General features: G+C 42.4%; 1 protein-coding gene across 2 annotated transcripts in view; it reads left to right on the top strand.

Annotated features, from left to right (window-relative positions):
* BEND6 (BEN domain containing 6) overlaps positions 1-25,335 on the top strand; it is a 39,923-nt gene extending 14,588 nt beyond the window's left edge. Inside the window, exons 2-9 of one of the 2 annotated variants that reach the window (XM_024216497.2) lie at positions 2,369-2,597; positions 2,706-2,851; positions 3,388-3,483; positions 3,861-4,038; positions 6,038-6,255; positions 7,562-7,754; positions 11,698-11,836; positions 22,706-25,335. In XM_024216497.2, the coding sequence (XP_024072265.2) occupies positions 2,402-2,597; positions 2,706-2,851; positions 3,388-3,483; positions 3,861-4,038; positions 6,038-6,255; positions 7,562-7,754; positions 11,698-11,836; positions 22,706-22,979 (1,440 nt within the window). In that variant the 5' untranslated portion in view covers positions 2,369-2,401 and the 3' untranslated portion in view covers positions 22,980-25,335. Of the gene's footprint in view, positions 1-2,072; positions 2,598-2,705; positions 2,852-3,387; positions 3,484-3,860; positions 4,039-6,037; positions 6,256-7,561; positions 7,755-11,697; positions 11,837-22,686 lie in introns of those variants that run through there. The other variant, XM_029912425.1, reaches the window with a different exon arrangement.
* Positions 25,336-27,441: the final 2,106 nt, after the last annotated feature.

Raw genomic sequence — 27,441 nt, 5'->3', positions numbered from 1 at the left:
GAAAAAATGTAAAATAGAAGTACAAACCAGACCTACACAATGCTACTCATATCATACCCAACAAACTCTTCATGGAGAGTACTAATGATAATTCTTATTCCATTTTTTAATGGTAATTTCTTTCTCAGCCTAGTGGCTATCACTAGAGCATCATATCATTAAGCCTTTTGAGGGGAGTATATTTGGTCTTTTGAAAATTAAGAGGACAAAATGTATCCCTGTGCAGAAGGCCAGCTCGTCTGAAGCATTTCCATGGTTCATAGGCCTTGTGCTAGCCCTCCATAAAGGGGTGAATTGCCTTTTAAAGCATTGAGCCAGACCTTCTCACTCTGGCATAATAGCCTCAAACAATTGTGCTCCTTTTCAGCTCCTGGTTAACTACATGACAGCCCATGCATACACCACCAGATCACCTTAACACAGAATGAGACCAAACAAATCACTCAGTTATCACATTTGGGCCTTCATACATTCACTGGTTTGCAGCTCTGTAAAACTGATGTACCTCCCTGAACTGATAGATAGGTCCATATATGTGTCCATGAGAAGAGTAAAGTTTGGCAAAATCCCATAGCTATTTCTAAAAATTCTAATGACCATTTAAAAGTAGAAAATATTTTCAGAAAGTAATACATCTATATGAACTGACTTATATTTGTAGTAATCCGTTTAACAATAATCTGCTGCCATTTAAATGATGTTGCATTGTTTTTAATAGAACAAACTAAAATATAAACTACTCCAGTTTGCATTTTGTTCCTTCCCTTCCCCCTGCCCATGAAATTTCAGTACTGCCAAGAGAATTAAAATAGTCTTTTCCTTCAAGAGTCTAATGTAAAAAAAAGGGGGGGGGGAATGTAAATGTTGGTTCTGTGTTCTCCTTGTAGCCTTTAATCTAGTTCATAAAAGGCAGCCCAACTGTCTAATAGTCCTGAGATTGTCATTTCTTATATATGTCAACTTTTCCATTGCCAGAATGTGTCAGACTTCATCCAGTCACTTATCCTTGGTGTTCTGGGTTGCTCCTATATGACTAATTGTACTGTACATCTTGTTGCCCATAGGATGACTAATAGTCTTTTTAGTCATACATCCCTTTAAATAGCATACACAATACGTACACCTCAAGTTGCAAGGGTAAACTATTGTCTAAAGTTTTTATCATCTTTGTACCTTTAAGCCTTCTGAGTCTATATTTTTTTACCTTGGCATTCAGGACCCTATAAGGTGAGGGAAACTCCAGGCATAGTGGTCAGGGGGCGGCAGACAGATAAGGAGACAAGGTAGTCGTGTGGAGGCAGAGACCCTCTGTGTGAATGCCCCTTTTCTTCAGTGGATCCCCTGTAGTATATAGGTTTGGAGAACATAAGAATGGCCATACTGGGTCAGACCAAAGGTCCATCTAGCCCAGTATCCTGTCTTCCAACAGCAGCCAATGCCAGGTGCCCCAGAGGGAATGAACAGGTAAGCATCAAGTGATCCATTCCCTGTCACTCATTCCCAGCTTCTGGCAAACAGAGGCTAGGGACACCATTCCTGCCCATCCCGGCTAATAGCCATTGATGGACCTATCCACCATGAACTTACCTAGTTCTTTTTTGAACTCTGTTATAGTCTTGGCCTTCAAAACATCCTCTGGCAAAGAGTTCTACAGGTTGACACTGCGTTGTGTGAAGAAATACTTCCTTTTGTTTGTTTTAAACCTGCTGTCTATTAATTTCATTTGGTGACCCCTAGTTCGTGTGTTATGAGAAGGAGTAAATAACACTTCCTTATTTACTTTCTCCATACAGTCATGATTTTATAGATCTCTATCATATCCCCCCTTAGTTGTCTCTTTTCCAAGCTGAAAAGTCCCAGTCTTATTAATCTCTCTTCTTACGGAAGCCACTCCATACCCCTAATAATTTTTGTTGCCCTTTTCTGAACCTTTTCCAATTCTAATATATCTTTTTGAGATGGGGCGACCACATCTGCAAGCAGAATTCAAGATGTGGCCGTACCATGGATTTATATAGAGGCAATATGATATTTTCTGTCTCATTATCTATCCCTTTCCTAATGGTTCCTAGCATTCTGTTCGCTTTTTTGATTGCTGCTGCACATTGAGACCAAATCTCTTTCCACTTCTGTGGCTATATGTATGCTGGGCAAACTCTTCCTCTCTCCCCTTTTGAAGGAAGAGTTCACGGGCGACTTGGCTAGTTTTCTCTTCCCCTATACAGGTTATTTTCACACAAAGAGGCCCTCAGATTGTAAGATCCAAGGAGGAGAGGGTTGGATTTTTTTAAAAAAATCTGTTTGTAAAGCTTCATGTACACCAGTGACATGATGAAATAACAATTATTTTTCCTATGAAATTCTTCAGGCTGTGGCTGTGTGACAAGGAAATCCCTTAAAAATGAAAAAGTTCACGCTGTTCGATTTTGTAAATGATAATTCGCTACAAATCGGAGAGACTTCATGGATTCAGGATCTTCCCAATGACGACAGAGAACTAGAAGGACTCCTGAAACCAAATGAGCAGGTGCTAGTTAACTGGCCTGTGGGAGAAAGGAAGACAGAGAAACATTTAGTAAAAGTAGTGTACATGAGTGGTGAGTCCATCTGCAAAGCAGCCCATTTATAAGAATTTAATTTCAGATGTCACTAGATGACTAGCAGAATAGTATCATCTGCTTGGACTTCTCTTTCCTCCACTTCAGATGACCCTCAAGAGCTAGTTGAGATGATGCAAAAGATATTGCGGGCAGATGAAATTACAAAAATACAAGTTGTTGGAAAAGGCAAGAGGAAGAGGATTGAGATGATATTCTCAGAGAGTGAAGATAGTGACCTGGACAAAGGGCAGGTGGGTTTTCAGTCTCTGTTGTTTTCCCAGGTGTGAACCTGTTACTTTTGTGCCTTAGTATAATGTTCCAGTCCATTGTTACTGACTTTTCTGGGTACACAGTATGTGTATGTTGGCAGTGGGGACAAAGGCAGCCTTCACATGCCTTAGCTCAATGACATGTTGGGGTAATTGATAACACAGGTCCAGATCTTCCCTCCATCCTTATCAGAAGTTGCAGAAGGAGAAAATGTGTGTAGAATCTTCACAGCTTTGGATGTCGTGCAGCTGCACTGCATCATCCCCAATGAGAAAGGGGTCTGACGACACATACAGTGGGCAGGAGTCATGGCTTCTGAAGTCTGCCATGGACTGAGATCTGCAAATTACTCAGGAGAACCCATGGATCTCAGAACTGACAAGAGATACAGACATATTTTTTTCTACTCAAAGGACATAGTAAGCCCAAAATGAATAAATGTTTGTAGTGTACAATGAGATCTTCTGATAGAAAGCACTATGTGAGCACAAATGTATTATCATGCGGTTGTTTTCAGGGGAAAATGATGAAGAGTATAAAAAAGAAATCATTACAGGCCTCTGCCTCTGCCAACATCCTGAGTCAACTTGAAACATCTTTAATTAACAAACAGGTAAAACATCTTGTCATCAGTAATTTGCAGCTGTACAGCACAACAAAGCTGAGGTTCACATTTAAAAAAATAATTTATTTAAAATTTTAGATGAATTAAGTGCCGCTGAACGATGCTATCTTAATAAATGTTCATATAGTGCTGGGGACATATAAAGTAATGTATTAGAGCTAAGTATTGTTAATATTGTAGTCAACCAGTTTGGTTGTAAATTGAATTACAATATCAATGTTAATTAAGTTGATTATTAAAGTGAACTCATATTTATACTTTGTGTGTCTTTGTAAAGAGAATATCCTCCTTTAGCCAGACAGTTTAATAGTAGATATTTTTATTTTCTGTTGTTGCTTTATAGCCCAATTTATTTATTTTTTCAGAGAGAACCATTTTCTGGAAATGCTTTTCTGTACAGCGAAAGCAGCAGTGATGATGAGGAGCCCTTGTTTCAGTTGTCCAAAGTGGAACTATGTGCCAAAATAAAAAGTCTGAAAAGGAAACTGACAGACACTATGAGAGAAAACTGTCGCCTACGGCAGTCACTGGTCATGCTTCAAGGTAAACTTTGGGGGAAATGGGTTTCAGAGTGCTAGCCGTGTTAGTCTATATTAGCAAAAAGAATGAGGAGTACTTGTGGCACCTTAGAGACTAACAAATTTATTTGAGCATAAGCTTTTGTGGGCTAAAACCCACTTCATCGGATGCATGCAGTGGAAAATAGAGTAGGAAGATATATATACACAGAGAACATGAAAAAATTGACACTTTTTGATGAAGAGGAGAGCTGAAAGCACATAAAGTCCTGATTGTTGTGAGGACACTTACATGGGAATTGTGAGTGCTCAAGCATCTGTCAAGATCTAGCTCCAAATTAGTAAAAAAAAGTCATTTCTGCATAACTACAGCATTTAATTCCAGTTAGCCCACAGATGAAATCAACTTAAAAAGAGACCGTGAGATCATTGAGTTTAAAGATGGAAAAAAATCTGTTAAATCAGCAGGATTGTTCCTCATAGAACATTTCCATGTGCCTTGTATAACTGTAGGTCAAGTCTGAATAACTCCAGCAACTGGGACTCCACTGATCAAAGTCTAACTGACGTTATTGTTCGGCAATTATTGATATTCTAAAATTTCCCCTACTTAGTTCTGTCCCTTCAGTTCTAATTATTCATCCCTGAACCAAATAATTTCTTCCATTTGAAAATCATCAGTTATTTCTAGGTGATGCCTTGTAATCTTTTACCCAATTTATACCCATTTAGCTCTTTTAACATTAATCACCTTAGTTGGTCTTCTCTGGATCCCCCTCCAATTCATTGTTGTTTTCTTAATATGGACAGCCAAAACTGTATGCAGCATCCAAAATGTAAATGAACAAAAGCTGCTTAAATAGGGTCTGTCACCTGCCTTATCAGTAACATGATGCCACCGTATATACAACCCAGTATAACATTGCTTTTTTCCCCCTTGGTCACCATATGATGATGCAAGCACATATTCAGTTCAGTTCATTGTCTACCTAGTCCTCTCTCATTGTTACTTTGTTTCAGTCTTCCCTCACCCATTTTACCTTTGTATTCTGAATTGTTTTTCTCTAAATGTATCAGTACCATTTTTTCTGGTTGAATCTGATATTGTTAATATCTGTATACAGCGGTGGTGTAGCTGTATTGGTTCCAGGATAGTAGAGAGACAAAGTGGGTGAGGTAATATCTTTTATTGGACCAACTTCTGTTGGTGAGAGAGACAAGTTTTGAGCTTACCCAGAGAGAGCTTACTCTCTCTCCAACAGAAGTTGGTCCAGTAAAAGATTGTTAATATCTGTCCATTTCATTTAAATTGCTAGGTCTATTTCTACTTTCCTCTTGAGTGCTCACATTTCCCTCTTGCTGTATAATTTCTATTAGTTTAATTACTGTGCTTTTTGCTTCCTCTTTATCTCTTACAGTGTTTCATCGGATCATGCTTTGCCACTCCGCTGAATGTAATCTTTGTAATGGACTCACTCCAGAAAAACTCATCTGTGTAAATAATGTGTTGACCAAATAAGGGGACATTTTAAAGGATTTCTTATAGCAAGAAATAAAAGGTCAAATGCAGCCAGACATATCTCCATTCAAGTGAATAGAATTGGACCTGCTTCTAACTATTCTGAATTTGGCCCATACTCTTTAATCTTGTAGTGCTGTACATATTTTGAGAAAGCAGTGTAAGAGAAAGACATGAAAAACAGCCAGGTCAGCATTACAGTGGGCATGTGTTAACCGATGGCTCCTTTTAACAATCCGCAGACAGCTAGCACACTGCTTATACTGGAAGCCTGATCTCCATTTTGGGGTTTATTTGGTGACAGGAAAGGAGTTTAAAAAAAGAAAACACCGTTCTAATGATATCTCTGCTGATTGCTGGGGTTGGTCTAAAAGGAGACTGCAACTCCTGTTCTTTTTACTACTGTGACAGGAGTTTGGTTACAAAAATACCTGTATACATGAAACTAAACCAAAGTTTAGTAGCATCAGTGGCTATTCTTAGTGATCACTCTTTCCAATTTCAGTGTTGCCACAGGCAGTCACACATTTTGAGGAACTGGTAGGTATGGCTGAGGCCCTGCTCAAGGGGGGAGTGACCACATCTGCCTCCAGTATTCATTCACACACAGTCTGGAAAGCATCAAACAGTTCTTTATCAGATTCATATGCAACTATCCACAGTAACTCCAATTCACCGATAGCATTGAACATGGAGGAAGAGGAGCAACAGCCTGAGAAACAGGTTAGCTGAAAGCTTATTTCAGCAATAAGAGTTAAATAAAAGTTGATATATTGCAATGTTTATTGAGACTATGTAAAGAAAAGTAAACCTCAGTAATGATAATTTTATTATCAGACAGTAATTAGGATAGTTAAGGAATTTATTAATAAATAACCGTTATCCTTTTGTGTGCGAGAGGTTTCCCTTTAGACACAGTGAATCACAGTGCACCCTCAGGTGCAATTTTGCCACTCCCTTGACTTCAGTAGATTTTCATGTCCGTGGGTGAGGACAGAGCATGGACCAGCATGAAATGCTTTTCAATTCAAGGAATAAATCCTATGCTTGGCTGTGCAGGGGGGACTTTGATTGACTTCAAACAGCTGAGGGGAAAATATGACCTTAAAGTTATGAAAGAAGGTCTAACTCTTTCTTTTTTAAATAATAAATAAATAAACAAAGGGAGAAGAGTGTCTTTCTGCCCACGTTAAAGAGATTGGCCAGAACTTAATTGGAGTTACTCTGATTTTGGATGGAGCAACCTGGTCCCAGATGTTCCATTATAGTATTATCAGGAGATCACAGGCACAGAATCTGTACAGGAAAAATATCAATTTAAAGATTTAATTAAATAATAACACCATTAGTTTTTGCATTCATAATTTACATAAATGTTTCAATGTACTGAGTCATGCCAATCTGTACAGATCAGTTGTATGGACTTTATTTCACATGTCCCTAAATTGGAAAATCCATTCAAGACTATTAAGAGATGATGATTTTATTAAATTAAATTAAATATGACAACTGTTCTGTACAAAATCTACCCTGACATCTCCAAATAAGCATACAGGCCCATATTTTCTAAGTGGTCGTAACCCTGCCTCTAAATTCACATGGGTTAAAATTGCAAACCCAAGTTTGGGGGAGACCAAGTACTCTGATTTCTACATGCAAACAGCAGCTGCATTAGATAGCTAATAGCCTAGGTCCAGATTTTGGAGCTCTTACTAACATTGGTGAGCATTTACTGAGGCGAGTAGTTCCATTGAAACCGGTGAGCCTGCTTGAGAAAACGTTCACCAGCATGAGTAAGGCACCACAATCTGGCCCCTCCCTTGTATCTGCAAAATGTATTTTACATGTGCAATTCCAAAATTAGAGGTGCACACACCTTGGGCACACAGTTTTGAGTGCACTGGTGCAGATGCTGCTTTTGAAAATGTTAAAATGTTGGAAATAATTTTTTTTTTAAAAAGCATGTTTACATTTGGTTGTATTTTGTGAGGATTGGAACAGTCATGTCTATGACAATTGTATTTTTCAGTTCAAGATTGAAAAATGGCAGATTGCCCTTTGTAACAAGAGCAAGCCTCAAAAGTTTATAAATGATTTGATGCAAGCCCTTTATACACACGAGTACATGGCCACGCACAGTCTGACAGGTGCAAAATCCTCCTCTTCAAAGGATAAAGCAGCAAAACCAGCAATGAATCAGAATGAAGTTCAGGAAATCATAGGTGATGACTAGTTTATATTACTTGATATGGCACTGTGTCTTATTTTTCGTCGCACTTTCAACTGCCACATTCATGTTACTAATTCATTTGTATTTGTTTTGGTCTTTTCACATTTATTATCTCATTACTGTTAAAAGTGCAGAATCAGTAAAAAGCAAAATACCTTTTGTTCCTATTATGTGGATTTTGGATTATTAATATTTATTATTAAGCATTTATATAGCACTGTAATATTGCATGATGCTTTACAGAAACTAAAAATACCACCTAAAGTAGTCAAATGGTAGGCAAAGAGAGGACAAGAGTTTATATAAATATAAATAAAGCTAGCTATATTCTGTAGTGAGTGAACATAAGTTCTGATATTTTGAAAGAGGTTAAGATTGGATGAGGCACAGGAATGGAAAGCAAGGCAAATAAAGTAGGGCTTAATAGAAGGGCTTAAAGACAGAAGATGGTTGGTGCCCATGAAAGGGCTGGTCTAAACTTGGGGCGGGAATCGATCTAAGATACACAACTTCAGCTACGCTATTTGCGTAGCTGAAGTCAAAGTATCTTAGTTCGACTTACCTGGCCGTCCTCACGGCGGCAAGTCGACCGCCGCGGCTCCCCCGTCAACTCCACTTACTTCTCCTGCCAAGGTGGAGTACGGGCGTCAATTCAGGGATCGATTTATCGCATCTAGATGAGACGCGATAAATCGATCCCCGATAGATCGATTACTACCCGCCGATCCGGCGGGTAGTGTAGACATGGCCAAAGGGTGGTTCATTTCAGGTTTAAGGAGCAACGTGAAAAACAAAGACCCAAATGTGAAAGAGGGAGTAGGAGATTAACTATTCTTCCTACCTTGTTTCTTTTAAGTGTAGGATGGCAAGATGGTTAGCAACAGGCAGTGAAATGTCGGCAGGGCAGAGCTGGGTGTCATCTTAAAAGGGAGGACAAGGAGCTTGAAATGTATGCCAAAAGAGAGAGGGAGATAGTGAAGAGACTTGAGGGATTGACCTGGTTCTAATGTAGAAGAGGAAGGTTATTTTACCTGTCAAAGTGGTGGCTAGACTGGAGTAGGGAGAAGTAATTTGGGAAGAGAGAAAGAGGTTATAGTAGTGTAGGTGAGATAGAGTTATGGCATGAACAAGTATTTTGGCAGCACATGTGGAGAGGAAAGGGTGAATTTTAGAAGTGTTATAGAAGGAGGAGTGACAAGATAAGGGAAGTACCTAATTTTAGTTAAAAAGAAGAAAAGAGCAGCTAAAGATAACTCCAAAGTTTGTTTGTTTATTTTGATTTTAGCATTAGGCGACACGGAAGTTGGAGTTGTCAAAAGTGATAGAGAAAGTGTGTTTGTAGGAGGAAAGATTTAGAAGGTCTTTTCCATGTTTAGTTTTTAAAAAACATGAGGCCATTCTTGAAGTATCAGAGAGCTAGGAAGAGATGCAAGCCTGGACAGATAGCTGGGTAGATTGAGGAGTCATCAACAGAGGTAAGAGGAGAGGTCTTGGTGACCTCATCAATTTCCCAAGTGCCAGTGGGTGGGAGGGAGAGGACAAAGGACAGACCCCTAAGAATCACCAGCATATTGGGGAGAGGCGATGGGGGACCTACCAAATGCAGCACGGAAGGAGCAGTCAGACAGGTAAGAAGAAAACGATAGCTAATCATGCCCAAGGAAGAAAGAGTGTTACAGAAAGGTGGGTATTTGATGATGTTAAAGGCAGCAAAGATTGAGCAGAGTGAGTTTGGAGAACAGACGCTGGACTTGGAATGGGAAAGATTATTAGTGACTGTTGTGAGGGCAAGTTCAGTGGAATGGAGTGGGCAGAAGTCAAACAGGAGGGAATTGTAAAGGGGGGTGGAGGAGCGGGAATCAAGGCACTGGGAATAGACAGCTATACAAGCAGCGTGAAGATATGTGGAATGGTTGAAGTTTGGACGAGTCAGCATGGGTACATGCTGGGAAAGAGCACAATTGATGTCATATTTGCACTATGAATCCTCATGGAGAAGTTCAAAGAAGAGAGATAGTAACTGGGTAAGATCTTTGTGAACCTAGAAAAGGTGTACAATCATGGAGAAGTGTGCCAGAAGGATATGTCCATCTTTTCCAGGATACGTATGATGGAATGAGTTCCAGAGTCAAAGCTAAATAGGGCTACAATAGAAAATGACTGAGGAGGGAGGACCCACCATAAAGGATATCACAGGCAGAGAGCTTAGAAGGGTGAAAAAATTTAAATTCCCAGGATCAATGGCTGACTCTGGTTCCCTCCTGAAAGATGCCAAGCATTGTACTAAAGCTGCATGGTGCAAATGGCAGGCATTGATCCCAGTTCTCTATGATAAAAAGATGCCAATAAAGTTAAAAGGAACTCTTTGCCAAAGGATGTGTGAAGGCCAAGACTATAACAGGGTTCAAAAAAGAACTAGATAAATTCACGGAGGAAGGTCCATCAATGGCTATTAACCTGGATGGGCAGGGATGGTGTCCCTAGCCTCTATTTGCCAGAAGCTGGGAATGGGCGACAGGGGATGGATCACTTGATGATTACCTGTTCTGTTCATTCCCTCTGAGGCACCTGGCATTGGCCAGTCAGAAGACAGGATACTGGGCTAGATGGACCTTTGATCTGACCCATTGTGGCTGTTCTTACGTTCTTATGTAAAAGGTAGAGTGTATAAAATGTAATTCAACCCATCTTAATGTACAAATAGAGACTTGGCCAGCCACAGGAAAGGAAATTAGTATGCTCCCCACCACAGAAATGAAGATGTTGAGATGGTCAAATGGTTGAACACTCTGTGACAGGAAACAAAATGAGCTTAGAAGAGGCTTAATGCGAGTTGCTCCAGTTGAAGACAAGTTGAGGGAGACTAGGCTATTTTAGTATGGGCATATTCAGCAGAGCCCAGAGAGTTATATCAGTAGTATAGCTCTTGACATGATTGTGGATGGAAGGTGACCAAGGGAGAGACCAAAGACTCAGTACATGGACTGAATATCAATGGACCTCAGAGAGATCAATCTGCCTGACAGTCTGGCATAAAATCATGAATTTTGGAAGAAGGCTATAAAGCACTGACCCCTAATTGGGAAGTATCAAGAAAGATGATGACAAGCAGCTCAAAAATAAAGGGAAGGCTATAGAAAGAGACCAGGAGTCAAAGGAGGATTTTGTTAGGTGAGGGGAAACAATATGCCTGAATGCAGATGAGAAGGAGTCAAAACAGCGAGAGCAACTGATAAGAGACCAAGAAGGAACGAGGAGCAAGTCAGGTGTTTTAGGATGTGTGAGGAGATAGGAACAAGCTGGCCAATCAAAGAGTTTCAGGAAAATAGAAGCTAGAAGATTTCATAGTGGGACACATGGTTAAAAGAAGATAAAATCAAAGGCGGAGGTGAGGATGGTGAGGGAGTCAGGGAAGCAGGAAGTAAAAGAGCTCCTGCTGGGTCATGTGAGTGCTGCATTCAAAGAAGTCAGCCAGCCCCTGAGCAGACAGAGCAGGAGGAACAGAAATGGAAGAGGAAGAAGTAAGAAGAGACAAAGGTGGTGAAGAGCTGTCATGGGAGTGGATAAGAGGGTAGGATTAGGATTAATTGGCCAGGAAGAGAACAGAGATAAAGGAAGAAAGGCAGAGTATATATAGGAAGAATATAGTACAGGAAGTCATCAAGGTCATGGGACTTCCTTCTGAGTTGCCCAACAAAGTAAGAGCAGGACTGGCAATATGGAAGGAGAAAACCAGACCGGAAATTGGTGAACCAGGCAGAGCAGTGGGCAAGGGGAGCAAAGAGGCCAAATACAGAAAAGAGTAGAGTAAGTCTCTTTTGGATGTTTAAATTTCATAAGCCCAATTGATGCAACTTGGATCATACACTTAATATTTTCCCTGATTTGGCACTTTGATCTGAAGGTCTCATAAATGTCATCTCTTTATTTTGCAGGAATCACAAAACAGTTATTTCCAAATACAGATGATGCTTTAATTCGGAGAATGATGGGGCAAAAGCTAAACAATTGCACCAAGAAGCCAATTTTAAGCAAAGATCTTAATTCAGTTGTTTTTCAGAAACATAGCTTTTGGTAAGTCTTTTTAAAAAAAAAAAAAGGCAAGCCTGCCTCCCAAATGTATTTCAATATATGTCTCTGCCATTGCAGTAACAGAAACTAAAGTAATCTCAAAATTATCTTTCATATATAAGTTCATACCGATACAGTTGCCGAATATGGAGATCCTTTCACATCCTTGTATAAATTTTACAAAATAGAAAAGTACTCTTTATTTACATAGCAGCACAACAAGGCTGCTCATTCTAGACCAGGGGTCGGCAACCTTTCAGAAGTGGTGTGCCGAGGCTTCATTTATTCACTCTAATTTAAGGTTTCGCGTGCCGGTAACACATTTTAATGTTTTTAAAAGGTCTCTTTCTATAAGTCTATATTATATAACTAAACTATTGTATGTAAAGTAAACAAGGTTTTCAAAATGTTTAAGAAGCGTCATTTAAAATTAAATTAAAATGATGATCTTACGCCACCAGCCTGCTCAGCTCGCTGCCAGCCTGGGGTTCTGTTCACCTAGGCCGGCAGAGGGCTGATCAGGGCCTGCGGCCGGGACCCCAGACCTGGGGGGGGGGGGGTTCGGGGGTCAGGGCAGAGGGCTGGGGGTATGGAGGGTGCAGGGCAGAAGGCTGAGTGTGTGGGGGGGGGTTCAGGGCAGAGGGCTGGGGTGTGTGGGGGGTGCAGGGCAGAAGGCTGAGTGTGTGTGGAGGGGGTCAGGGCAGAGGGCTGGGGTGCTCGGCTCGTGGGGATGCTCCCAGCCCCCTGCCCTGAGCAGCTCAGGGCAGGGGGCTGGAAGGGATATGCCCTGTTCCACCCCCTTCCCCCAGGCTCTGTCCCTACCTCTCTCTGCCTCCTCTGCAGAGCTGTGTGCACGCTGCCGCTCTTCCCCCTCTCCCTCGCTAGGGCCATCAGCTGATTGGCCAGGGAGGGAGAGGAGGCGGGGCAGGAAAACACCACGCTGGGGGAAGAAGCGTGGGAAGGGGGAAGCTTGGCTGCCGCAGAACCAAGCTTCTGCCTCCTGCCCCCTCCGGGGAGAGCAGTGGGCGGGAGGGGGCTGAGTGGGGCTGGGGGCCGGGACCGCGGCAGGGGAGCTGTGTGCCACTCAGAACCGGCTCGCGTGCCATGTTTGACACGCGTGCCGTAGGTTGCCAACCCCTGTTCTAGACAGACCACACAGGGCAAATAAGTTAAGGGAAGAAAAGACAGAAAATTTAACATCCTCAAAATCAGTAACAGACTAATTTGATGAATATGTCTATTATAGATTCTACATTATTTAGTCTTCCTATTATAAAGCCATTTTGTCCTCTTCATATGAATTAAATGTGTAAGAAACTTGAACTTCCACAAGGTTCAGCCCCCAACAGCAGTGGATTTCAAGTTCTGCACAGATCTCAGGACATCCAAAAGACACGGTCAGAAGTTCTGTGCTCCAACTAGATTTTCTAGTGCTACGATAGTGAAACTCCTGCTACCTGGATAAGATGATACTGACAGGATTTGCATTAATTTACCTGTTAAAGACCCGTATCTTTGAGGCGGGGATTATGTCATGGAGAAACACCATCCTTCTAGGTGCAGTTTCTCCTACTCTTAGCCCACTCCACAGACTTCTTTCATAAAGCGATTTGAGCTCTACTGATAAAAATGCCATATAAGAGCTATTAATTATGATTACCATTATTCTCAGTTTATATATATATATAGGTATGGTCTAAAAATACTAAACCTGTCCCTGTTTTTAATGAAGTCACCAATTTCTATTACAATGTTTTCAGATCTCATTCAAAAAAATTAGAGTTTAATAGAAAACGAGACCTATATGACACATTGTAAGTCAATAAAAGTGGAGATTTTTGGAGAAAACCTCTTTAATGAGGGACAAAACTATTGACCTTACGTTAGGACTTTTGGAAAGAAATATCCTCCCAAAGGTCCACATTCTCCTACATCATTGTCAACCACTAAACGGTCAATTCACTTAAAGGCCCAATGGAACAGACAAATCTGTGTTGCATACAGTACTTCTGTCAGACTCCTCCTGTTTTTCAGCATCAATATTACATAGGTGTGACTCACACCACCTTTTAAATTCATGTGAAATATTGATTAGGCATTAATCAGAGCAGTTATATTGTGCCAAAGATCTTGTTATTGCAGTGACAAGATGAATTGTGTTAAAGATTCATACCCCAGTGTTTCAGGCCACTAGGCCTCCTTGATGCCTCAAGCAGTCTTCAAAGCACTATCATAAAGTGAGTGGCCATGTTTATTTGCATGGCATTTTGCATTAAATTTTAAAAAATAACGTTATTTGGAATGCTAGTGTGACGGGTTGGATCACAGAAACCCCCTTGGGAGCTGCCACCCGATGTGCCAAGACTACCCCTGCTTCTGTTTTCCCTGCCAGCTTAGGGCTCCAGCCCCCTGTCTTGCTGAGCCAGCCACTCCTGTCTGGCTCCAACACAGACTCAGGGTCTGAATCACTTGTCCCAAAACTGCAAGTTTACCCAAAAACAGCTCACAGGAGTGTGCTTGTCTTTAGCACTCAGATGCCCAACTCCCAATGGGGTCTAAACCCAGATAAATCCGTTTTACCCTGCATAAAGCTTATGCAGGGCAAACTCATAAATTGTTCGCCCTCTATAACACTGATAGAGAGATATGCACAGCTGTTTGCTCCCCCAGGTATTAATACATACTCTGAGTAAATTACTAAATAAAAAGTGATTTTATTAAATACAGACAGTAGGATTTAAGTGGTTCAAAGTAGTAACAGACAGAACAAAGTAAGTCACAAGCAAAATAAAATAAAATGCGCAAATCTATGCCTAATCAAACTAAATACAGATAAGTTCCTCACCAGTTCCAGAATGCTCCCTTTTACAGGCTAATCTCCCTTTAGCCTGGGTCCAGCAATCTCTCACAACCCCTGTAGCTACTGTCTTTTGTTTCAGTTTCCTTCAAGCATCCTGGGGGGGTGGAGAGGCTCCTTCTTTAGCCAGCTGAAGACAAAATGGAGGGGTCTCCCCCAGGGTTAAATAGACTCTCTCTTGTGGGAGGAGACCCCCCTCCTCCCTCCTATGCAAAGTCCAGCTCCAAGATGGAGTTCTGGAGTCACCTGGGCAAGTCACATGTCCCTGCATGACTCAGTCTTTACAGGCTGAAGCCATTGCCCACATGGAATCTTGCATGTCTCCAGGAAGACTTCTTATGTGGATTGGAGCATTCCAAGATGCATTGTTCCCTGATCAGGTACTTAACCTGGCGAATTCCTTCCTAAAGAAGCTGACCAAATGCCTCCCAAAGCTTACTTAGAAACCAAGCAAGCATACAGCCCATATTCTTAACCTCAAGTAGAAAATGATATATATATGTACAAATACGATGAATAGATATAGTAGACCATAACCTTTACGGAGATATGTTACCTGGCACAGGCAGCACCAAACATATTCCAGTTATGTCATACATACATTTATAAGCACCCCCTCCCCATAAAGCCTTATGGGGTACACTGTCACAGCTAGAATATTTTATTTTTAACTGTGATGCATTGTGGTACAGGGGGGTTGTTTTAGCACTGCGACTGTCCCTGTTACAGTTGGGCTAAAAGTGACGGAGTAGGATTGCCACAAAGTACCTGAGTAATAAAATTTGTAGGTCCAAATTCTCCTCTCACTTTCCACAGGCATGGGAAACTTGCTCCTCAGCATTCTCCTCCAGCCTCATGGAAGCTCTTCTTGTTGTGGGAGCTCCATGAGGAACTGGATCCGTGGCTAGGGAGCCAGGGAGAGGGCTGGGAGGACAGCTGCTCATCAGGGCATCACTACACTCCAAAACCATAGGGCATACCAAACCAAGCGCATATTCACTATGTTTCCAGCCTCCTTCTGAGAACAACCTATAGGGGTCCCTACTTCACTTTAGATGTTTTTCATTTTCATATCTAGTAGATTACTGCAGAATTCAGTCTTCTGTTAACTGCTTTCTTCTCCCTAACTTAATTACAATGTAATTAACATTACAATGCCTTAACAATGCAAATACAGTAATATCTACATAAATCTAGATACTGTATAACAAAAACTATATGCAGTTACAAACTATCACAGTCTACAAAACATCACCTATAAACCTTTCAGAAAGTGACAGAAACACTGTTATATGTTTTCCCAGACTGAAAGTTCTCCAGGAGCCAAATTCATGTTTCATTATTAGACGCAACCCCTTACCAAATAGAGCTAGTCATATAATATTAATGAAAGGTATTTGACAAATTTACTGGGTTTTGTCACATAATTTATTCTCCAGGTGTATTGTGCTCTATTCAAATAGCTCTAAAGTTTATCAGAAATGCTTTGCTGAATATATTATTCAATTGTTCATTGTTTGTATTGCAGTTGTGCCAAGAGGCCCTATTTATGGACTGGAGGGGCCATCTGTACTAGATAATGTATAAAGCTAAGACTATAACCAAACAATGGGCCCTGCTCCAAAGAGTTTACAATCTAACAGATACCTTGGAAACTAATTGAATATCATATCCACCAGCTTCAGTCCCAAATACTGGCAAACATGAGATACCCAGCACATGTTAATAGCTTGTATCACTAAACAAAATCAGGATTTCGCAGATATACAACTTAAACAGAGGCACTATGCCAGGAAAATTTTGGCCTTGGATAGGGGATTCTTGGGAATCACAGTGGGGTTGCAGGTGGACAGGCAGTAAATACATCTGAAACATAATAAGAAAATTTATTTTTATTCACTTAAGTGTTACACTGGAGGGGGCATATTTCAATCTGAGAGAGGGGTTTCAATTGTTTCTTCTGTAGCTGCCGCTTCAGAATTCAGCTTTCCGTCTCTGAGTCTTAAGTCAATCTTTCAGACCATCATCCGTTGTAGCCAGTTTGCATATTACATTGATCCAAGAGGCAAACAATCGAGGATTTGGGCTTTTTACTTTTTATTGATCTGAATATTTTACAAGACATTCTGTGTGGTAGTAAAACAGAGATTACATACAATGTAGTACAAACAAAACTACACAATCCGTAGTCACCAAAAACTCACAGATACAAAATTCTGACTGGTTCCAGAGAAAAAATAAAAGCATTAACAGTAAAGTACATGTAGTCTATTGTCAACTCCTATCTATGACTAAACACTGACGGTGAGATTTTGTGCTGCGCCTCTAAGAGGGGCAGCACAGAATTCACAGTCCAGGACATGCCTGATCCTGGGCTGCTCCAGTAGAGTGGTCCCCAGCATAATTTAGACCACCTTGGAAGCTTGTCTATGTTACAGCAGCATCCCCACACTGCTGTGTGAACCACAGTGCTGTTCAGAATCTTATCAGAGCAATACTGTACATTACGGCCTCACCTCTAACACATCTCTACATTCACCAGTCCTACCCCTGGCATGCCCTTTACACCAGGGCTTACAAATGAGCCCTCAGAAAGCAGCCTTACAGCTGTCTTTGACAATGCCTGCACCAGGGGAACTCCCCCAACCAAATACAGGACATTTAGGATATGCAACACAGCAATGTTAGCCTAGGGTAAGTGGGGCTCAAGTCAGCTGACCTACATCAGGCAACCCTGGTCTTGAGCATCTACCTTGCATTTTAACCCCAGGTTAAGAATTTTCTGACCCATGCTCGAACCTAGGGCTCTGGCATCCACACTGCAGTGCACAGACCTGAGTCAAAGTTAACATATCCCAAAGTGCCTAGTGCCCCCTGACCAATGTTGACACTCTAGCCCTACAAACATGGTGCACTGCAGGAAAACTCTACTGTCCACCTGCTTCCCCAACTGGGACAGTGCTATTGATGGGGCTCAGGTGTCCATAAGGAGCACACGAGTACCCTAAAACTGCATAATTAGCTCCACTGGTGGCAGTCTCAGTAGAATGACTGTAGTTTGAGAAGGCTTTATACTGAACTACCATCTAATCTGAGAATTGGGCTCTCCACCTCTAGGCTGAGTCACATTGGCAGAAAAATGCCCCTGTGCACTTGTTCTGAGGATAATCAGGACATCAGTCTCCAGGGCTGTCAAACTATTAAAATGAAACTTTGTAGTTCTTCATTTTTAAAATGGGACGTTCAATGAAAGAGTTTTTGTTTGGCTGTGTAGCGGGGTGAGCACCAGCTCCAGCCGGAAGGGGTTGGAAAAGCCCTGCAGAGGGCTGGGGCTAGGGCTGGGGCTGGGAGCAAAACCCCAGCTGATCGGGGGAAGTGGCTGCAGCTGGGGCCACGCCCCAAACAGACTAACCGGGCCTTATAAGAAGGCCAGGGCAGCCAGAAGCTCAGCAGTCTCTCCTCTAGCTAAGGAGGGAGATAAGCTTGGCTGCTGGAAGGTTGAGCGGTACCTGGGAATGAGGCAGGCCTGGGGAAAAGCCAGAGGAGCAGGGGAGCTCCAGGCTGGTGGCTCCCCAGGCTGTAGGGCCTGGTTCCAGCCCCATAGAGGTACTGGGTGATAGAAGAAGGCAGCAGGTCAAACCCCCCCCCCCCCTTGCCAGTGATGAGTGGCATACACTGCAGTCTGCCCCAGGGAATGGGGGCTAGCTGGTGACTGGCAGTAGCCTTGCATGGAGGCAAGGTGGGGATAGGGGGTGGGGGTTCCCCTGGGTGGGGAGACCCTGAGTGGTTACTGCCAGAGGGGCAGCACCCCAGAGAAAGGGGCACTGGGGTCCTGGGAGGGACATGGGGGCCAGCGGTAAGGTGGATCATCAGCCTGCAGAGGGTGCTCTGGAAGCTGGATAAGCTAATTCCTGAAAGAGACTAGCAGGTGGCACTGCAGGGGTGAGTCCACTCGCTTACAGGCTGGTTTATTTGTTTTTGAAAATCTAGATTTCAGATGAAAACACACACCAGTTTGGTGCAGTGCAGTGTGCTCCAGCACCCCCAGGGATCCCTTACACCTGCCCCTGCTGCACCCCGGCAGGCAGGGATAAAGGATTCCCAGGGAGGCTGCAGGGAAGTTTGGGGGCTGTCTCTCACTCACTGCCCTTACAGTGTATGCTGCCCAGACACCTCTGCACACGCAGCCCTGGGGGGGAGCCAGATGCAAGGGCTAGAGAATGGAGCAGGACCAACCATCTGCCCTGCAAACAGAGGGAGCAGCAGAGCTCCCAGCTCAGTATGGCCAGGGGAGGGTGACCCCAACACCCTGGCTGCTCCCCTTCCCTGCAGGGCAGCTGCTTGGTCACTGCTCCACTCTCTGGCCTCCCTTACCTTCTGTGGGGCTGTGTGTGCAGGGGTGCCTGGGCTACATGCCCTACCAGGGAGGGGAGTGAGAGACAGCCTCAAAATTTCCCTGCAGCAAGGAGGAGCCAGAGCCACCACCAGGGGAGACTATGGGGAAGTTTTGGGGCTGGCTCCCACTCACCATCCTGGTAGTGCATACAGTCCAGGTCCTCCTGCACACACAGCCCCAGGGAGGCCCAGGAGCAAGGGACAGAGTGGAGCAGGGACCAAGCGGCTCCCCTGTAAGGAGGGGGAAGCAGCAGAGCTTTTGGCTCAGCACGGCCAGAGGAGGGATGGTCCCCAATGTCCCAGCAGCTGGGAGCTGCCTCCCACCTGTCAGCTTTGCTTCCCTGCTCAGGGCAAGTTCTGCACAGCAGCGAGGAGGAGCCGGAGCTGCCACCACGAGAGGAGCAGGAATGAGGAGTGCACTTGGCCAGGCAATAATGGCACTTCTGGCTGCCTGCAATGCTGGTCTTCTGATGCAGGGAACTCTGGGATACACTTGGAGGACTTCCAGGACACACAGGAAAGCAATAGGGCTCAGACCCTAGATCCCAGTTTAACACTGGCTTGGACCTTCCAGTCCTGTAGGGTTCTGGGAGCTCTAGGTTAACACAATTGGTGTGTGGGTACAAGGAAGATTAGGCTTGAGCCCAGGTCTACACTACTGTGTAGACATACCCCTAGGGACCCTTTATGCTGCACTGATCCTTGTATCTGGTTTAAAGGGGCTGGAGAGGAGATAAGGATCTCACCCTACAATGTTCTAGTCAGGTAGAAGATAGATTACCTCAGAATTCTAACTGTAACCTGGTGTCAGGCTGTAAGACCCTGTAGGGAAGTGTAGAGCTGATCCGCTGACTCATCTTTATCCAGAACAAGTGGATTTCATTAGCTTCACTAAGGAATGGAAAAGGCCAGAGCCCCTCTGAAGCAAAAGAGAGGATACAGAGAAGAGCAGGACTTCTGGCAGAGACAGACCATACTCCTCATTCAGGAGGGTTTGGGACTAAGGCTTGTGAACCTGATCCTGCAATTCTGTGACTGGTCATAGGGGTTTACTCACAAAGTTCTCAGGACATAGACTGGTAACTACAGTCTCGCCTTAAGGTTTTGTTACTTTAATGATGAATAAAGATTAACCCCAGGAAGGGAGGCTTGAGTTTAGCAGTATCAGCTGCATGGGTAATGTATTTGCTGCCCCTACAGTTTTGGTGTCATCCATAAATATGATCACAGTTGAATTTATGCTAAAAGAAACATCCGACAAAGAAAGAAATGAAGCAGCCATATAGGATAAAAAGATGTACTCTATATTGTAGTTTAATGGGTCCATTAATAATCCAAATCCTATTACAGTATTTGACTGCACTATACATTGTAAGAAGCTTGAAAACTAACAGACACTACACTAATCTATTATGATACCTGCTACTCCCCAAGCCTCTTGGAAGTGCTCCACTCTCCACCAGTGGTCTATGGGTTATTACTTGAGAACCACTGAGATAATAGCAAGTGAAAGAATTTCCATATTTGTTTTTCACTCATTGGATAACAATAAGGCAACACATAACCCCAAAAATATAAATACACCTGCATGGATAGAATACAATTTACTGTATTGTATGTTTTTGCTATTTCTCCCAAGGATGAGAGGGCCCCTTAAAACAATCATTATGCTTGTCTACAGGGGGAGTTATTCCTGACTAACTCCATTTGTGGATGGAGCAGAATAAGCGTGCCTTATTGCAAATAAACTTAATCCACTTCCAAAGTGGATTCACAGTGGATTAAGTTAATTTGGGATAAAACACTCTTATTCTGGAATATTAGCATCTACACATGGAGATAATCAGGAATAATTAATCTGTTTTAAATTTACACACTATTTTATTCTGGATTAATCTTCACGTGTAGATTAGCCCTTTGTTATCTGTAGTACAAACCATGTGTCAATTCACTATAATCTGTCTTGTTTCATGAAAGCAGCAATAGCCTCAAACAATGTTATAAAACTATCTGAAAATCGGAAAGTATATTTTTCAAAAATTCACACAGGTTGTGAAAAATAATATAAACACTATATACATTATAAGAAAAGGAGACATACTTGGTCTCCATTGTGAATGCTCATAGAGTTTAAGCCCAGAAGGGACCACCAAATCATCTAGTCTGATCTTCTGAATATCACAGGTCACCACCACCACCACCCAGACCAGTACACTAAACCCAAGAACTGAAAATAGACCAAAGTATTACAGCTCACAGAATACTAATCTATTACATGCCACAGGCAAAGAATAGGAGGGACCAAAGTGAACCAATGCCCAAGGTCCCTGCAATGGCAGCGAATTAATTCTTTTATATCCATCTCTTTTTTTTTTTTCTGGCCTGATGATCTACAAACTTTGCTGCTTTCTTGCTTCCTCTGCTGTGGTAAAGATACAAGTATTCCTGAAACTATGAGAGATGGAGCTAGATATAATACTATCATAACTTTCCCAATTGCTTTTTAATAATTAAAAGGGAAGGTCTTTGGGCAGTAAGTATTTTTAAATAATACTTACCATCCCTTTAAAAAAAAATGCATTTATATCCAATCCAATGCCCATTGAAACCAATGGAAAAATTTCCATAATCCAATGGATGCTGATCAGAATGTATAAGAGCTAAGTACTGTTATTTTTATTTTATTAACAAGAGTATTATCTAATCAAGTATCACAGTATCTTCATAATGTAGATTATTTTTCCTTTAAAAAGTACTTAGTAATAATATCCTAGATGGATTGGGCTATACACAAAATTGAAGACAATCGTGTCACTTTTTTTTATTCTTTGACCACTCATTCCTAAAGTCTTCTGGCCCTAAAAAGTCTGTATCAACCACTGATTTAAAAGTACTTCCAACATCTGTGTGGTCAAATACAAATCTATATTGATTCAGTTACAATAACAAAGGAAGAAACCATAAATAAAATAACAGTATTAGTTGAGGTGTCCTCTAAGAACTAAAGATTGGATATCAGTTCCCAGTATATTATATTTGGGCAGTAGGCACAAGATGAACCTCTGAATTCTCATATATATATATGCCATTGCCCTGCCCAAATTTCCACTAATGCAAAGGGAAAAAATATCTGCGGGATAATTATTTCCAAAATGGTAAACCGAAAATGTAAAACCATACTCCCAAATTAGAAAAGAGATTTAAAAGTTCTCAGTAGATCTATAGCCCCTTCATGACACCTCCCCAAAATGGAGTGCAGGGAAGGGAGCCCAAGAAAAATGGAGCAGATAATGTAATGCTGCAGTAACAACTCATGCACAGGCCAATAACCAATTTATTCTGGTGGCACTGCAGGGAGCAAATTTAAAAAAAAAAAATTTCAAAATCCAGGCCACAATTCAGATCTACAAGTGCTTCACTACTGGGTCCCAAGCAGAGAGAAAAAAACTTCATCTGAAAACCATCAGGCTGAGGAGAGACAAGGAAAAAGAGAGTGCCAAGGGAGGAAATGAGCTAAAGTTAAATAAATAAACAGACTCTGCTGCTCAGAAATTAAGAGCAGTAGGAGTCTCAAAACTATTTTCAATAACCCCTAGTTTAGATATTAATTGTCTCAACAGTGGTTCGCCAGCTCCTCCTCCCAGTACTCAGGACACCACCACATCGGCTCCTGTTTCCAGCGCACAAGATCAGCAGGATGACGACTCACCGGCTCCTCCCACACCAGTTGAGCATGGTGACAGCTCTCTGGCTCCTCCTCCTCCCAGCACACAAGCTCATCAAGGTGGTGTCACACCAACTTCTTCCAGCATGGAGTCTCAAAGCAGAAACTCACTGGCTCCTGCTCCCAACCAGGGCTGCAGGCAGGATTTCAGGAGCTCCGACAAGAAGTAAAAGTGGACCCTTCATAGCGGTTCAGGCAGACACTGGAGGATGGGGACAGTAGAAAATGGGCAGGAAGAAGTGACACTTAATAGTGTGTTCAGAACCTAGCAACAGTTGGCAAAGATACTGGAAGAGGAATAGAGGTCTGGGACCAATTTTTTGATTTGTAATGAAAATCCCACAGTGTAGAAGAAAAATTCAAAATGCGTCAATATCTTCAGATTTATGATATACAATACATGCATGCCCTACTGTAGTTCAGAATGGATTATAACTTGTTCCAAAAGAATACAAATGTTCTTTATAACCAGATAATAGACACGCTATTTAAGATAATGCCAAAAATAAAACCACGAGGAGCTTCACAGCCCAGACCAAACACCCATCTATACATTTGAGAGAGAGATCTTTAGTCTTCCAGACAGAAGAAGGTTCTTTACTATAATCCGAGGGATCCAGAGAGGTTTGAAACAAGGACAGACAGTGTTAGGATGCAGATAGTGTTAGCCTTCAGAGGGATGGAAAAACAGGGACTCAAGGACCCAGATCTACAGAGACTTAGGCACCTAAACCCCAAAGGGCTTCCCTTTCTTGATCCAGGCCAAGGATACTGTTGGGTCAGCAGGGAGTGCTTCTCTCAGGAGCTTCTGTTTTTGCCCTAATAAATAAATAAAGGGAGTGGGGGAGAAGAGGGAGCTAAGGCTCACTTTTATCTCTAAGGAGTTGGGAAGAGGCTCAGGTTTCTTTTGGCCTAGAATTGCATGGAGGACCTGGAGCATCTTTTCTCCTCTGGAGATAGTAGGGGTGTGGTTGCCAGTGTGTAAGCATTTTGCCAGGGCAGTTCTCCATATTAGTCCCCAGAGGGTCCTATATGTGGTCTGGTGAATTTTAGATTATTTCTTAGAAGAGTGAGAGAGGAAAGGCAAATTACAGTAACCCGAAGGCAGATAACATCACCTGGCAGCACTCAGAGTCCTGTCTAATTTGAAAAACTGTCCCTTAAACAAAGTTGTGTGTCTTTCTCCACTCCATTTCCCACAGCTTCCCACTCCGTTTTACCTCATAGGAGGAGGTGCAGGGGACAGACACTTGATTCTGCTGGCTGAGGTCATGATCTCCTCTTCAGGCCTCCTTTCTGCCAGTGCCCTGGCTCTACGAAGTTTAGTTGATTCACAAGTCCCAAATATCCCTTTTTTCACTGAACATGAGGAGTCCCTTCCCTTTTTCTCCAGGGACTAGAAAGCAGGTTATGAAGGGGGAGAGGGGCTCCTGCTCCTCCTGACCTGGAGGGCAGTTCTCTTGAGGAAGGGACTGTGGAGGACAAAGATAGCAGCTGCTGCTGCCCATGGTGCCTGACATACCTCCTCTTGCTGGCTTGGAGAGACAGTAGGACAGGGTCTGACAGGAAGTATGTTCCTGCTGTGGGTGCTGTAGCTCCTCGCTAAACATGGTCCCTGCCTTTTAGAATTGACCACCCCCTTTAGCCTGGTCCACTGAATTACGAGTGTTCCACTGTGGCTGATCAAAGAGAAGCAGCTGGCAGGCCAGTTTGACTTTGGATAGGATAGGGAGGGGTAGTAGGATTGAGAGGGACCTCTGTCTTTGGAAACCTTAGAGACAGACTTTCCCCATAATTCTCTGCAGGATTGTTGTTGACTCCTGGCTTCCCAAGAAATCTGTTAGTGACATATGGGCCAGTGTAAGCTTGGGTGCAGGAAGCATCTGAAATATTGCTTTTAATTTTGAGCATCTCATTCCCAGAAAGATATTGACAAATTGGAGGGAGTTCACAGAAGAGAAACAGTTATTGAAGAACTCATTTACAGTGGGAAAAAAACTAACAGAGCTCCATATTTTTTCCTGGCTAAGCAGTGACTAAGGATCAGAGCATGTAGTAAATGTTAGGGTCTAAATGTGGAGGCGATAGAGACGTTATTTAGATTGGTTTAAGGGGATATAAATATAAGTAACAGGATGAAGTGAAGAAAGAGAATATTTAGGGTGAATGTCAAAAAAAATGTCCTGACAGTAAGATGTAATAGGCTGTGAAATGGGGTCTCCCAAGGAAAGTGCTGAAAGCCCAGTTTATATGACAATGCACTAATAAATTCACTATAAAGAAGATTCTTGCATATGCAGGGGAATGGACTAGGTGTTCTAATAGGTCTTTTCCATCTCTAACATCTCTGGTTTTCCTTGTAGATAAGTTTAAGATGAAAGAAGATAAAAGAACATGCCAGAAGGCTCTGGCTCATGGTGTTAACACCATAGATAAAATATAGGTGAAAGGATGTTTTGCTACCGTGTATATATTGTACATAAACCTGTATGTATTGCATTATTAATGTATATACTTAATCATATTTTTGAAGCAACTTTCTATAAAAATACAAAAATTAAAACTTGCTGTCTTCATGTCATATTTTGTTCTTCTGCATGCTCCTTTTACATCTGAATATCTCCTTTCATCAGCCTCTTTCCTTGTCCTCCAAACTCCTCTCATCTATTTGCCGTAGTTCTTACTAAGACCCAAAGCTAGAGGCACACAAAATCCATGGCCAGTGGAGGGCTTAGCCTGGATTATAAAGGCTCCCTGACCTGAAAGGCCTCCTCAGAGCTGCCTGTGGCTGTGGTGCATTTCCTTTGCTGAGCTGCCAGCCAGGCTTTTGGACATGGGCAGCAGCAGTTCAGCCAAGGAGCTTTACAACATCTGAAGGCAGTAAGCACAACAGATGGAGTCAAACACAAATAGCTTTCTCTTGGCACAGGCAGATAACAGCCCTGAAAGATGTTGCTACACTCCTGATTATCACTACAAAGGTTTTTTTTTTCTCCTGCTGACAATAGCCCACCTTAACTGATGACATTTGTTATAGTTGGTATGGCAACACCCATTTTTTCATGTTCTCTCTCTCTCTGTGTGTGTGTGTGTGTGTGTGTGTATATATATATCTTCCTACTGTATTTTCCACTGCATGCATCCGATGAAGTGGGTTTTAGCCCACGAAAGCTTATGCTTAAATAAATTTGTTAGTCTCTAAGGTGCCACAAGTACTCCTTGTTCTTTTTACTCCTACAAGGTTATATCCAGGGGCTCTTCTAATCCAGAAGGCTGGTGGGCAGCAAAGGAAGAGATAATGATGCAATGCAGAGGGAAGAGAGCTGGAGAACTTGGAGGGCAGTGGTGAGAGAGTGAGGATGCTGGGAGAGAGCTGGAGGAATGGGCCAATTCTTGGTTCCACTTTGGGGTTAGGAGAGAACAAAGTAATGTGTGGAACCAACTCCTTTTCCCTCTCCAAATAAAGGGCCAGAGATACTCCTTTGAACATACACAACTTCATGGTTAGTACATTTTTATTATTCACATTCCTTCATTGTTCCCCTAGTAATAATGATGGGGAAGGGGTACTGGGAATCCAGGAGGACTTCCTCACTTCACAACAACCCAGATTTACTGATCTTCAGGGCAAACTGAAAGACACATGCACCCTTCTCGCAAGCTTTTCCTGGGGAGCAGGAGGATGATTGACAGAGCGAATGTTGAGAAACATGCTCATTTCAAGTTATAAAGATGAGGTGACATCACATCGTGGTGTGAAAAGAGGAGGTTCTAGACCCAATCTATATAATAAATGGCAAGTCAACAGGAATGAATGGTAGACAGAGTATTCTGAAGAAATTTGAAAGTGTAGTGGCTGAGCTGCTAATGAAAGTATGCTCATATTAAATCATCTTACACTAGCAACGAATTGGGCAGTTGCAAGTATTATAATTATATTTTAAAAGATGTTGGGGTGACTCTGGGAATTACAGACTATTGAGCCTTCAGTATCAGAAAAAATGGTGAAATGATATTTAAATGCAGTTAAATTATGGCCATCTAGGTATTTTATGAGGGAAAAAAACGAAAACGTTTTCCCATCTACTATGATTGTTTGAGTATGACAACAAAACTGAATAAAGAAGAACTTTTTGGTATAATTTATTTGGCCTTTCAACAAGCCCTTGAGAAAGTTCCTTGCACTAGATGATTAAAAAACTAAATAGTTATGGATTAGAAACTGTCTAAGCGACAGAAAACAAAAAGCAAGTATAGATGGTCAATTTTCATCATGGCAAAAGTTGTTCGCTCTAGGGCCTCCAAGCATTTGCATTAGAACCAGTGTTATTTAATATATTCATTCATGATCTGATGAATGGGGTGGCACCAACCTCTCATGAGCACCCCTTCCGGTCGGGTTTGTCTGCAGTGACCCCTGTCGGTGATTTCTCAGGTGGTTTTTCAGTGACTCAGCCCTCCAGCCAAGTCACACATATTGTCTGTATGTGACTCAGAAGAGACCCCTTCCAGGGTGTACAGTCCACTGGGTCCTATCTCAGTACCCCTCGGTTGGTGTCTCTCTAGCCCTTCCCGGACTCAGTCTTTAAGTAGTCCCAGCCCTGGTATGGGGCCGTACTCCCAGGACTTCCT

This window comes from Terrapene carolina, unplaced genomic scaffold (genome assembly GCF_002925995.2).
Source record: "Terrapene carolina triunguis isolate 2854851 unplaced genomic scaffold, T_m_triunguis-2.0 Scaffold42, whole genome shotgun sequence".
Lineage (NCBI taxonomy): Eukaryota > Metazoa > Chordata > Testudines > Emydidae > Terrapene > Terrapene triunguis.
This window is presented reverse-complemented; position numbering and strand designations above follow the sequence as displayed.